This window comes from Chionomys nivalis, chromosome 7, assembly GCF_950005125.1.
Source record: "Chionomys nivalis chromosome 7, mChiNiv1.1, whole genome shotgun sequence".
NCBI classification, from domain to species: domain Eukaryota; kingdom Metazoa; phylum Chordata; class Mammalia; order Rodentia; family Cricetidae; genus Chionomys; species Chionomys nivalis.
The window spans coordinates 26,370,278-26,384,687 of record NC_080092.1 but is presented as its reverse complement, the minus strand read 5'-3'; the positions used below and the strand labels follow the sequence as shown (position 1 = coordinate 26,384,687).

The 14,410-nt window shown below is 44.3% G+C and overlaps 2 protein-coding genes across 6 annotated transcripts in view; one reads left to right on the top strand and one right to left on the bottom strand.

Annotated features, from left to right (window-relative positions):
• Pwwp2a (PWWP domain containing 2A) overlaps positions 1 to 6,298 on the bottom strand; it is a 42,356-nt gene extending 36,058 nt beyond the window's left edge. For 3 of the 5 annotated variants that reach the window (XM_057775374.1, XM_057775377.1, XM_057775373.1), the window contains exon 1: positions 5,700 to 6,298. In XM_057775374.1, coding sequence (XP_057631357.1) covers positions 5,700 to 6,220 — 521 coding nt within the window. In that variant the 5' untranslated portion in view covers positions 6,221 to 6,298. Of the gene's footprint in view, positions 1 to 1,142; positions 1,212 to 4,067; positions 4,141 to 5,699 lie in introns of those variants that run through there. The other 2 variants (XM_057775375.1, XM_057775376.1) reach the window with 2 other exon arrangements.
• Positions 6,299 to 6,392: 94 nt separating this feature from the next.
• Fabp6 (fatty acid binding protein 6) overlaps positions 6,393 to 14,410 on the top strand; it is a 70,329-nt gene continuing 62,311 nt past the window's right edge. The window contains exon 1 of the mRNA XM_057775808.1: positions 6,393 to 6,480. The gene's annotated coding sequence lies outside the window, so the exon portion shown is untranslated. The remainder of the gene's footprint in view (positions 6,481 to 14,410) is intronic.

Genomic DNA, 14,410 nt, shown 5'->3' with positions numbered 1-14,410 from the left:
GCATTAAATCCAAACAGAATGTAACTAAACCATCACTTCTCTATCTGCCAACCACTACAGCAAGCTTCTTTCTGGAAACGTGCATCTTAATTTAGGAATTCAGGGAGAACTAAGCTACTAAGAAATGATGTACTTGATAGGCCAATAACATCTTTCCTCTTTTACAATCTGAAATCAGCGAGACAGTGAAGATAAGCACTAATATTCAAGCTACTTAATAGAACCCCCAAAAAAGTTGTTCTTACCAACACATAGTTTCATCATGACTTAAATGTTTTTAAGAACACACACTAATGTATGGTTTTATTTATGTGTAAAAAAACTGAAAATTAACCTTATTAGAAACTCCTGCCAAGCATGGCCTTGCCTGTAATCCCAGCACTAAAAAGGCTAAGACAGAAAAGATCAAGGACAGTTTAAGGCCTGCCTGGGCCACAGAAAAAGATCCTGTCTCAAAGAAAGAAAAGCTTCAAGTCCAATAGAGCATGTCTGGAATAGCTACCTAATATATAATATCTATAGGTAGATGTGGTGACACAGGCTTGTTACTCTAGCACTCAGGAAGCTAAGGCAAGAACAACATCTGAGCTCAGGGTATGTGGCATTGGTATGTGGCAAGCCTGTCCAAAAGACTTTTTTTGGGGGGGGAGGGGGGATATAATATAAAAATAGATCTAATAAAATTGATAAAAAATTATTTGGGAGATAGACAATTATAACCTTGTAATCCCCAGGACTCAGGAGGCTAAGGCAGAAAGATTGCAAATCCCAGGTCAGCTTGAGCTACACAGTAAAACCGTGTCTCAAAGTGAAAAATTATCACAAGTCTTTGTTCTCAGATTCAAACTGGGTTTTTACTAAGAATCTGTGCTCACTAGAACAGTCAGATTAGAGCAATATGCAATGGAGGACCTCACTCAGTACAATAGTGAGCATCCTAGAAGTTGTCTAGATCAGAGCGTGACTGGCACTTGCCTATGCTACTTTACTTACCATACAAGCCCTCTAATACCTTTCAAGATAAGATATCACCACCAGTAAATTCAGAATGTACAGCTCAAGCCAACCTTCGCACACACTACTAGAGGGCCTAGGACCTCAACCTCAAAGCTATAGTGTAAACTACTGACACCACTACTCACTGCTTCACCAGAATGGCTGTATATTTTTCCCACCAAAAGTAGGGCTATTGCACCATACGTTCATGGTCTCTGTAAAGAAAAGAAATCATTGTCTTGGTTTACATTTCCTTTAAAAACAAATAAATGCTCTACAAATTTAAGATCCTAAACAGCAAATGCTGAAGTTTTCAAAAGAAATCATTTCAATTTTTAATAAATGGCCCCCCATACATAGAATATGATACTTGTAAAAATACAGTAATATGTATGTGCCACAAAATTAAAATATACAAGCCTTTTATGTACCAATGCTTACTTCATGATTCCGTAATTCAGGGATTCAGAAATATTTTTCAGGGTTTCAAAGTAGCTTCATAATTTTTTTTTTTTTTTTTTTTTTTGGTTTTTTTCGAGACAGGGTTTCTCTGTGGCTTTGGAGCCTGTCCTGGAACTAGCTCTGTAGACCAGGCTGGTCTCGAACTCACAGAGATCCACCTGCCTCTGCCTCCCGAGTGTTTCATAATTATTTTTAAGATAATAATAAATAAAATAATCCCTCTGGACATGGCATACTCCTATAGCCCTAATAGGAGTCAAAAGGAGGAGTCCAACTTGGGCTACATAGCTAGTACAAGGCCAGCAAAGGCTATACACACAAGACCTCTTCTTTTAAAAAATGAAAAAAAGTCAGATTTGGTGGCTCATGCCTTTAATTCCAGCACTAGAGAAGTAGAAACAGGACGATCCAGAGGTCAAGGCCAATTTGGGCCACATAAAACTCTGATTCAAAAAAATGAAATAAATAATTTGCATATAAAATGTTCTTTCAGGCATGGACTGAAAAAATCTGCAGGGAAGTAAGAGATATCCATAACCACTTTAACTAATTCAATTCTGGTAAGCAAAAAGGGTCCTGAGGGGACCGGAATGAAACTGCTGTCCCTTCAATCTGCTACAAGAATTACTAAACAGGTAACAAAACTGTATCCACAGGGGTTCAATCAGAAAAAGATCCAGAATAACAAATAGCAAGGGGTAAATGTAATGGCAGAACCACAGATAAACAGAGGCCTGGAAAATTAATCATGTATAGGTATGAACTTTACTTGTATTCTAATTTGAACAAAACAATCCTGAGATGTTAACATTAACATTTACTGACCAGAGGTTTGATGATATAAAGGAAATGCTATAATTCTGGGAATGATAATGGTAGTATGGTTACTTTTTAAAAGTCCTTATTTTTACAAAGGGCTATGATGGAATGTTTATGGATATGCCTGGGATTTCATTCAAAAGCAGTTATGTGATATAATACATTTAACTAAACTATAATAAACATTGAAGCTGGGCAGTGTATACATACTGACTTATATCCCATGATAAAAAGCCCACCAAAAATACTCAATAATTTATTATTGTCTAAAATAATCAGTTTACTAAAGCATGCTTTATATGACAAAATTGTAAAAGCTGAGACTGACAAAAAAGAAATAAAATCCATGCGTAAGGCTAACTGCTTTGTCACTAGACAATGTTAATGACCTGAATAAACAAGTAATTTAAACTAGCTAAGGAGACTGGGTATTAAACAACAGCTAGTGTAAATGAACTAGAAGCTATATGCTTCACTTAAAAGTATTCAATATTTTTTATGCTATGATAAACAAAATTTGTTTTTAACTAGCTATTCAAACTACCCTCATTTTAAGCTAACCATGCCATTTACGGCCAAGATCTCTAGAGATAAGGGGTGGTACAGCTGATGTGCTACTTAAAGGAAGGGTAAATTCTGAGAAGTGCCATTGTTGAAAACATCATAGTTTGCACTTGTACAAACTAGAGAACTATGAAATCACAGGATGATAGAGTCTTCATCAAAAGTACAGTTGGTCAAAATACAGTCTGTCCTTTCTGGTAAGCTGACACATGGTTTATATGCATTTTTATGTTTGTTTGTATTCATGTAAATTGGCCAAACAAATTACCCTCAAAAGAATTATAGGGGTAGAAGCCATGCTTAGTATGTTTGAGACCTTGGATTCAATCCTTATCACCAAAAAAAGCTAACTAAATAACTAAATAAATGCAATAACAAACCCTCTTGAAGACTAAACAAAAGCACAAATACACTGACACATTCCCAATTATCTCACTGGATAGTCAGAATTCCAACTTCTGAGATTATTATATATGTTCTCCTATATTAAAAGAAAGGAAATAAAGACTCTCCAGAGCAGCCTATTAATGGACCACTCTGCTTGGCTTTAAGATCCAGGATCCTTTGCATTACTCTGCACAGTCACCAGAAATCAAGAAAAGCACAGAAACTGAAAAGTACACAATTCTTTACTTCCTGCTAAAAAAAAAAAAAACCTGCTACCCCATCCAACTTTTAACTTACATTGAAGTCTTTACATTGCCACTAATAAGCTAAGTGGCCAAGTTAAATAAGCCTCGATTGGCTCCCATGTAAATGATACACCACCACTAGAGTTAAGAGAACTCTAACTTATGTGATACAATGTCTCCCATTCAATTGGGAGCTCTTGTTACTTTTACCAGGAAGTGGCCAATTCAAATAAGATACAAATTATTTTTAAAGTGTCTGTTGAATACAATGTAGCTATTGCCTGAGTACAGTGGATAAAAAGTATCTCCTGAGGCTGGCTATACAGCTCAGAGGGAAGGACACAGCTACTGTCCGTGCTGAGGCAGGTGGAAGTTACGACAAGAGGATCAGTTTGAGCCCAAGAGTTCAAAACAGCAAGACTAAGACTCCATATCCTTTCCAAAGAGAAAACAACTCCTCCAACAAAAGAAATTACTATTTATAAGAAATGCTATTAGCAAAATAGATCACAACTCAAAATGACAATTTTCTAAAGCTGACACAACGAGCACCTTGACAAGAGAAAACAGTCCACTCTATTTCCAAAAACTTACCTTTCTGCACCTTTCTTTTGCAGATTTGAAATTCAGATTCTCACACAATCACTGGCCTCTTCTTCTGTTTGATTCAATAGCATACACATTAGAGTGTCTCTCTTGCTATTAAAAACAACAGCGGAAAGCACTGTCTTATTCAGCTTTCTAACTATAAAAACTAAAGTACTAATGAAAGCACTAACCCAAATCTGCTAAAAATAATAATAAAAAAAAATCAAACAAAACAAAAACCCTGAAGACTAACAAAGTACAGACTGACAGAACAGGCGCCCATCGCCGCCCCCTCCCCTCAAACCACCATATTCCATTAAGAACTTTAAAGACTTGTTCCCAAATGGAAAAGGATTCCTGTGTCTTGACGGGAGGTCAAGGAATTAAAAGCAAAGCATAAGCCAGGATATGGGGTATGATGGGAAATGCCTGTCATACCAGTACTTGGGAGAGGCTGCGTCAGGAAGATTGCAAGTTCGAAGCAAGCATGGACAACTTAACCCAACCGTGTCTCAAAAATAACAGAAAGGTGGGAGAAGGCTGGGGTGTGTGTGGCTTGATGCTAGGATGCTTGCCTGGCATGCAGGAGGTTCTGGGTGCAGCCCCCAGTACAGCAAAAAGAAATTAAATAAATACAGAAACACACCAAACACACTAATAATAAACCATTTCCAAACAGGTGAGACACCAGAGTGTGTGTGCTGTTGCAGGAAACAGAATGGAGAGCCATGAATGGGAGTCTCTGCACTTCCTATCTGCAAAAGAAGAGAATAAAAAGGTTAACTCTAAACTGAAAAAAAAAACTATCTTCTTTACTTGTTTAAAGCAGTGCCCAGAACATTTTTTTTTTTAAAAAAAAAGATGAAAATATACTGAATTAGACAGAGGTTTGTAGGTGAACTCAACCTTCCGGTCTAGACAAATTTAACTGCAAACATAGTCTCAGAAGTCAGTTGGGAGTCAATCTCTAGCACTACCAAAGAGAAAGTGTTTCCAACTTTTTTTTTTTTTGTAAACCCACCACTTTGAAATTAAAAATTTAAAAGGCAAGGGTTTCATCCCGTCTTCAGCTATTTCTTTAAGCTATAAGTAAAATCAGCAAAATGCGCCTCCTTTTTGAAGAGTCGCCCCCTTCCCGGGGAAACTACTTCTAGCACTAAGAATAACAGCATAAAAAGGTTCAGTAACTCAAGGCTGTTCCTCTTTTAACAAGTGACAGGTAACCTTTAGGGAAGCCCAAGGCACACACCCCTTTCTTCGGCCCCGCTAAACTTAAAGGTTGATGTGAGAACAAGACAGTGTGCCTCGGCAGCACCTCTCCCCCGCCCGGCTACCCGGTCCTCCGGGGGATCCATCTGCATTTTGCATTAACCCATCTGCCCCGGTGCGCAAGCCAGGGTCGCCGAGGGCCGGAGATGAGGAGGCGGGGTGCGCCAGCCATCTGCACCCGCGCGCGCGTCCCCAGCCGCACACCTGGGGCCGGGCCCGCCCTCCGGGGCCGCGCGCGTCTGCCCCACGCGGAGCGCGCCCCACGAGGACAGCGGCGCGCAGGACCCGAGGGCGGGGCGGGAGCAGCCGGGGTTCGCGCTCTCCCTGGCGGCGGAGCGGACGGCGTGCTGTCGGGGGGCCAGCGGGTACCTTTTAGACAGGTCCATGAGGACCCCGGAGAAGAGCTTCTCCCCGAGGCGGAACGACACGACGAGCGCGTCCTCGATGATGTGGTCCAGCGTGACCCGCACCTCCGAGCCGGGGATGAGCTGAGACACCGCCGAGTCCCCGCCCGCCGGCGGCACGAGCACCGGAGCCGGCGGCGGCCGCGGCGCGTCCTCGGGCTGCTCGGGGGCGGCCGGGGGCTGCTCGGGCGGCGGGGCCGGGGCGGCCGCGGGCTCGGGAGGTTTCGCCTCAGCCTCGGGGCTACCGGCCAGCTCCCCCGGCGGCGGCGGCGGTGGCGGCGGCGGCAGCGGCTGCTCGTCGGCCTGAGGGGCGGACTGGCGCCCGTCGGCCTCGCCGTCCGGCACCGCCGCCTCGGTGGCCGTGACCGGGAGGGGGGTGCCGGCCTCGCTGCCGGGGATGGGCTCCAGCTCCGGCTCAGCCTCGCCGGCGCCCCCGTCCCCGGGGGACGCCGCGGTCGCCGCCGCCTCAGCAGCCACGGCCGCCATTTTCTCACTGGTCTCTCCCTCCTCCGACTCGGGCTGCGGCGGCGGCGGCGGCGGCAGCGCGGCTGGGTTCCCGAGGCCTTCCCCTCCCTCCCGCTAACACTGTCGTCCCGCCCTTTCCCTGATGCTCGTGATTGGCACCGCGCCATTGGCTCCGCCTTCCACCCCTCCCGCACATAGGTCAGCCCATTGGTCAGGGGGAGCCATCTGTCACTGGCTGGGTCCCGCCCCCGCGCTCGGAATAGGAACTTCCCATTGGTCGGGTGAGTTGTCAAGCGTCGACTCTAAGAGGAGGCGTGAGGAGCGGGATGGACGGTAGCGTCTATACTTGCTGCCTGGATCTATTGGTTGGGAAGGAAAATACAGCTGTATGATTGGTGTTTGCTCCTGCCCGTTCTCGGCCTGTTCCTCGGAGGTGGGAGAAGGGAAGGAAACGCGAGTCGTGCCAATTCTTTCAAAGACGACCCGGGGGAGGAATAGCGGGAGAATGCAGAAGGGGAACCGCTTCCCAAGAATCTTTGCGCAGAGATCCTTAGAATGAATGTTATTTCTAGGCGTGGACTTGCTTGTGGCCGAGTGTGGGCACAACAGGCTTCTGTGGGAAAGATAACTAAAGTTCCAAAATAATCCTGAAACACTTTTTGCGTGGCTATTCCGGTAGTCAACTTGCCAGGTGCTGGGACTAGGACAGATGGACCAGACAGTCTCCATAACCACATGACAGGAACTCCAGCGTGTGCACGAAGAGTGTTTTTCTTGGCTTCACTTTTTAGAAACAAAGGACTAATCTCTTCGACGGAAAATTCTAGTGAGAGGAAAGGCAGCCCGTATGCTAGCATTCGTGAAGTCCTGCCGCGTTGCTTATTCTCCCTAGATCCACTGGAGAGAGGTCACTGTGGAAGCCTTTTCGTTCCTTGCCCTTTCCTGTGCTGAGTGTAGAAAGAAAACAACAACAACAAACCAAAAAAACTCAATCCAGGCATAGTTATCCATGGGGGGTAATACCAGCACTTGGGAGGCATAGGCAGCAGACATGGCGAAAATTCTAGGCCAACACAGGCTTCATACTAAGTTTCAGGACAACCGGGCGATCGTGGCGCACGCCTTTAATCCCAGCACTCGGGAGGCAGAGGCAGGCGGATCTCTGTGAGTTCGAGACCAGCCTGGTCTATAAGAGCTAGTTCCAGGACAGGCTCCAAAGTCACAGAGAAACCCTGTCTCGAAAAACAAAACAAAACTAAGTTTCAGGACAGCTTGAGCTATGGAATAAGACCCTGTCTCAAGAAAGGAATAAATAAATAAATAAATAAATAGATAGATAGATAGATAGATAGATAGATAGATACATAGATAGATACATAGATAGATAGATAGATAGATAGATAGATAGATAGATAGATAGATAAATAGATAAATAAATAAAAGGGGGAGGTAGTTTCTCCAGTATCCTAACGTTCTTGTTTTCCTGGTTTGAGTGTTTTGTTTTGCTTTGAAGCAGGGTCTCACTATGTAGGTCGGGCTTGCCTGGAACTCAGAGAAATCGGCCTGCCTCTGTCTCCCATGTGCTGTGTTTAGCAACTAAAACTATTTGAAGTCTAGAAGCACTGAGCCCATTTCTTCCAGATTGTTCCTCAGTCAGTCCTTTCCTGTAGGAGTGATCAGAGGCACTGAGAACACCTACAGAGAAAGAAGGAAAGTTATGTACGTGGCGGTAAGAATGAAATCTGAAATCCATGGTTTTAGTAGGAGAATCAGGGGCAGGTGGATCTGTATGAGGTCAAGGCCATCTTGGTCTATCTAGCAAGTTGTAGACCAGCCAGGGCATCTATCAAAATGAGACCCTATCTCAATAGTCAGTTTTTAAAACCCACTGATATGTTTAAGCTCTCTTTTACAGACAAAGAAACTAAGCCTTTCTCAGAAAGTCTGTGCTTACTAACATGCACACGCCATTGGTTTTGATACCTAGCATAGTATAAGGGGGCGGGGGAGCCTAAAAAAATCTCTCTTATGAGCTATATGCTTACATTAAACATATATGGGTCTTACCTTGCAAAATGTTTGTTTTGACACTATGTCTATAGTCTACCGTAACCAGCTAATTAAACAACAACATGCATTCTGTGAAAGCCATGGCACTCTGAAGCCCCATGCTGTATAATCCCCATGCTGTATAATCCCCATGCTGTATAATCCCCATGCTGTATAATCCCCACAGGGAGGAAAATATAACTTGGGTCCTGAGACCTCATTACTTCTCAAAGTAATTACAAGATTCTGCAGAGAGTAGTTTAAATCTCTAATTTATCACAGATCATGTCATACATAACAAGGCATCCTCCTAAGCTACTGTTTTCACTGTGCCCCTCAAGAGACTCCACTCATCCTGTGTTCACATGAAGTCAGCTCTTCTGCTTCACCAGTAAGACCCTCTCTCGAATCCAGTTCTTTCTTCCAGAATCTATTCTCTACCAGTCTTAAGTCTCTCTAATATTAGGAAGGCCTACTCGTGCGTCTTTCTCTCATTCATTCAACGATTGAATGCAATCAGGGATACAAGCAGAAGGCATGCCGTAAAGAATAACGAGATCTGGTAACTTCCCATTTGGGCCTTCTTCTTCTTATTGGTGAGTTATAAAATAATAAGTAAGATGATGAAAGATCCTGAGCCATTCTATAAGAGAAGTAAACAGAGTGAGGTAATAAAGTAGATGGGCAGAGCGGAAGATGTATGCTTTAAAGAAGGTGGGTATAGAAAGGCCTTTCTGAAGACAGGACACTTTAGGATGTGAAGGGACGGGCAGAGCCAGCTTTTTACATGGCTGGCTGAACATTCAGGTCACAAAAGAAGAGCAGTTGTGCTGGGCGGTGGTGGCGCACGCCTTTAATCCCAGCACTCGGGAGGCAGAGGCAGGTGGATCTCTGGGAGTTCGAGGCCAGCCTGGTCTACAAGAGCTAGTTCTGGGACAGGCACCAAAGCTACAGAGAAACCCTGTCTCAAAAAACCAAAAAAAAAAAAAAAAAAAAAAAAGAAGAGCAGTTGCTTAAAGTTCCAAGGCCAAGGAGGGCTTGGCTTGGTCAGAAAGAAGAAAGACCATTGGTGGTTGAAGACAATGACCAAGAGATGAGTAGATAAAATGAGGTTGGACAGCAAACAGGACCTAAATGATTATGATTTAGTGAGAGATGCTTCTTCTAGGAACCCCAGAGCTAGTAGAGAACCTGGCTCTTACATCTTCTGCTGTAACCTAAGCACTTCTGCCATCAGGTTCCTTCTGGCATGGGATTCACATGGAGAGACCACTGATAGCCATGCGATATATAGGTCTGACTAGGTGATAGGATGGATGGATACTTGGAGGGTTGGATGCAAGTATGGATGGGAAGAACAAGAAATCCAACAGCGCTCCAGAGGGGTAGTGTGGACTGTGGGTGTTGCCCTTTCATAATGGTTTGGCTCTGTGCTATGTATGGCACAGCCCTCTTTGGAGATCTGGATCTTTCAGCCTGGTTGGTAGCCATGCTGCAGCAGCTGTGCAGAACCTCTGAATGGAAGCTTTGTTCGTGTGCAGCACCTGGATAATGTTCCCCATAGCCTAACATCATTTCACTATGTTCCTGGCCCAACGAGACAAGGCATCTAGACATGTCCCTACCCATGGAACTATGTTGCCAGGCATCCAGGCATGATGATGGCCTTGAGGACCCTGCACCCATGACTCCTTCTCCACTGGACATGAGCAGCATCCCCTGGAAGCCAGAGATTCTAGAATGCACATATCAGCGCTTCATCCAGCAGAGGAAGGAGAAGCCAGTTGTCACCTCCCCACTGTAAGACTCTGTCAATATCTACTGAGAGTGAACGAAATTTCCATGGTGAAAGCTAAGACTACCCATGTCATCATAAATTCTCTCACCACAGAATGAACCTAAGAGAGCATCAGACATTTTGAGAGACGCTGGCTTCATCTGTCACCAGGGCCTTCCCACTGAGGAGGCCAAGTAGCACTCCATAAGTTAAAGCTTCAGAATGTTCACCCTACCACACAGAACACCCCTCACTCATCCAATAAGCAGAAATCACAGGCTGCTTTACCCCTGCTTCCTTCCTAGCCGTATCTGACCCAAATCCTAGCACTATGGACCATGGAAGTGGGACTGATAAGAACTCATCAGATAAGTGGAGCCCCTTGGACCAAGACTGATCTATAGGTCTGATTTTGGAGGTTTTGCCATGTATCCCTACAAAGGAGCCCAGAGCTCTCTCTCAGGGGCTCAGACTTGTCCACACCACCCAAGTAACTGACGATCCAGCAATCTTCAAGATGCCCAAGATGGATGTCCCAACTTTAGAAGGGAAAAAGCAAACACCATGAACCCATAATCTCAGATCCCATGCCTTGAATACGGTAATACCCATTGCCTTCTAGAATGCTTCAAGGAGTCCCGGGGACTCTGTTCTTTAATCTTGGCTCTGAAATAAGGATGTGGTATTTCTAAGTGGAGGCTTGAGTGACATTCAGTGTGGCGATTATCCTTCTGTGAAAGACACGGTTCTGCACCGCTTTAAAGTTGACTGAACAAAATGCTAGCTGTGCTGATTGGGGGACCTCGTGACCTATTTTCGAATCCTTTGTCCTAGAGAAGGACTTTGATCCTTGCTTCCTGGGTAAATAATGCTTATGCAATTCCCAAACCTAGGTTTCTTGATTCTTTTCCTGTGACCAACAGCAGTATTGACAAAGATGTTCACCTCCTAGCCTGGAAAACTGTGACCTCCTGACATTTTCTAGACTTGTCAGTAGGGCCGAACCTGTCTCAGACCTGGGTTTAGCTAACCTGGCTCTCCACACTGAAGCTAGAGACTATGTGGTTTTTTTTATTAGCCTAATGGACTTCACTACTAAATGTCATAGAATAAATACTAGTCTCACAGGGCCTCCCTTGCAAGTGAAATTTAGCTTAACTCCAGTTTGGCCAAAAACTTCCTACAGTAGAAAACCGAGCCTACTAAGTTCATATTGATAAAAGCATCCTAAGTGGGCTTGTTACAGTTTTGTCTTTTTCGTTACTAGAGCTTGAACCAGGCCCTCGTTCATGCTAGGTATGCGTTCACTAAGCTCCACTTCTAGTGACTAGAGAACCACTTTTAAGAGTACAGATGGGGGGCTGGAGAGATGGCTCAGAGGTTAAGAGCACTGGCTGCTCTTCCAGAGGTCCTGAGTTCAATTCCCAGCAACCACATGGTGGCTCACAACCATCTGTAATGAGATCTGGCGCCCTCTTCTGGCGTGCAGGCATACATCGAGGCAGAATGTTGTATACATAATAAATAAATCTTAAAAAAAAAAAAAAAAAAAAAGAGTACAGATGGGCCGGGCGATGGTGGCGCGCGCCTTTAATCCCAGCACTTGGGAGGCAGAGGCAGGCGGATCTCTGTGAGTTCGAGACCAGCCTGGTCTACAGAGCTAGTTCCAGGACAGGCTCCAAAGCCACAGAGAAACCCTGTCTCGAACAAAACCAAAAAAAAAAAAAAAAAGAGTACAGATGGGCCGGGCGGTGGTGGCGCACGCCTTTAATCCCAGCACTCGGGAGGCAAAGGCAGGCGGGTCTCTGGGAGTTCGAGGCCAGCCTGGTCTACTAGTTCCAGGACAGGCTCCAAAGCTACAGAGAAACCCTGTCTCAAAAAAAAAAAAAAAAAAAAAAAAAAAAAGAGTACAGATGGCAGGTAAGTAGTAGACTTGAGGCTCTCTTGAAACCACCTTATTTTGATTTCCTTGTTTAGGTCAAGGCCTGGGATTTTTGTCTTTGAGAGGAAGAGGAAAAATTGAAATCTTTTCTGTAATGAAAACATTTTCCAACAAATGAGCTGCATGCTGTACATATCTTACTGAGGAGAGAAAGCAAGCAGATGCCTTTTTTCTTTTTCCTCACTGTGCACAGGTCCACTATCTTGAACACTGTCCCAAATGTCAGATTTTATTTGGGGCAGTAGTCTGTTTACATAATGAGCTAACCTCACACAGAAACCCTAGAGTCTAAAGTTGTCATCAGAATTAATCTGTGTTGACTCCTTTATTGACAATAAGAATCTTTGCTCTTGCCTCAGAAAGAGAGAGATCCAGCTGAGCTGAGCGTGGTGACTCATGCCTAGCATACCAGAGCTGGAAGCAGTGGAATCAGGAATTCAAGGTCCTCTTTGATTTCATATTGTGTTCAAGGCCAGCATGTCAAGCTTGAGACCCTGTCTCAGAAAACAAAGAAAAAGAGAAACCAGCCTGGCCCAGTAATACAGACAGCACACAGGAGATAGAGACAGGAGGACGACAAAGTCAGAGTTCAGGGCCAGCCTGTAATGTCTAAGGCCCTGTCTAGGATAAAAAGCAAAAGGAAGGTCCAGATGGATGGAACAGGGCCTCATAGCTCCCACACGTAATACCAGCACTCAGGAGGCCAAGGCAGGATGATTTTGACAAGTTTGAATTCCAGGCTAGGCTGGGGTGAGACCATATCAGCGAGAGGAAGAAGCTCAGCCTGAGCTGGTCCTGATTGTCACAGACTTTAGTTTCAAGTTCTTTGGGGTGCTCCAATATTGGCCAAGCCTCAAGAGTGTTTAGACCTCAAGACTAAACCTGTGTCTGCTTCCAGTTAGTCTCTTTCTGGATATATGAAACTTCCACGATCTCAGCTAAATCATTTGACTTCTGTTTCCTTGGTTATAAACTATTTTGTAGTTTTGTTTTGTTTTGTTTTTGAGACAGGGTTTCTCTGTGTTAACAGCCTTCACTGTCCTGGAACTCAATTTGTAAACTAGGCTAGCCTCGAACTCAACCGAAATCTCCTTTGCCTCTTTGCTGAAATTAAAGGCATGCGCCATCACACCCCACTGAATACTGCTCTTTTTGAAGATTTACTTTTAATGATCCTTTGGCATGTGTGTTCACATGTGGGTATGTACACATGTGTGCGTGCACATGCACCATGAACATGCAGAGATCAGGAGAGAGTGGGAGGGTTGGAGCCTGCAGAGACTAGAGGGGGGCATCAGATCCCTTGATGCTGTAGTTACAGGTGGTTGTGAGCTGCCGTAGGGATGTTGGGAACTGAGGAACTGATCCCAGGTCCTCTTCAAGAGCAAGTGCTCTTGAACACCAAGCCATCTTTCCAGCCCTCGGATTTGATTTTGATTTTTTGATTGTTTGCTTGCTTTATTTTTTTAAATGATGTAACAAGCATATTTTCTTTTGACTTTTTTAAGGCAAAGTACTCTGGAATGCACCATGTAATCCAGGACAGATTGAAACTTTTGGTGATTCTCCTGCCTCTGCCTCCCAAGCGCTGAGATCCAGAACTATCCTACCATGCCTGGTTATATAACTTATATTGAGTGTATAGCATAGACTTCCAATCATAGAGTTGTTTTAAAGAATACTAAGTTATTAGCAGCTAGGTCCAGAAGCTCAATCTGATTGCCATATCTTGGATTAATCATACTTGGTAGCTGCTGACTGCTAATAATTAAACCTGTGAAAGACTTCTGAAAACAAAAGCCCCAAACCCTAGGGTGTTGGCTCACTGAGGGAAAAGTGCTTAAATATGGTTTAGTGCTTATTTTCTTTCCTCGGGGTATGCTTACTTTGAAAACTGAGTAATAGGGAAAAGGCGAGGGAGCAGAGACCAGGGTAAAGGGAATGACTTTAAAGACTCATGGGACATAAGGGCCAAACACAGGAGCCAAATGAGGTATTCCTCCTGATCTGGGACAATTTCTGTCTAGAAGCCAGTATTTCTGTTCTAGAATTAGTCTGCCTGCTCCCAGATGGAGTCAGTAAAGGTTAACTCCTGGCGAATTTGTCAAGCACTGGTTCTCTGTGTGTCTCAGTGATTCTCAGTGCTCTTTAGAATCAGAATCTGCTGAAGCTGTTTTGCACACATGGTATGAACCCATATAGATAAGATAGAAACAACAAAGCCAGGCATGGTGCTTCACACTTGTAATCCCAAAGTGTGTGTGTGGGGGGGGGTGTCACTACCTGGAAATGTGAGCGGCCATTCTTAACCTAGTCTCTGTGTCTTGGCCTGGTTACACAGTTATGTTTGACTTTTTATAATGCCAGTTTGCTCTCCTGTGTACTTTTCTATAGGTAAATTGTATTACCTATAACTGCTAGTGCCATCACTTCTTAAACAATA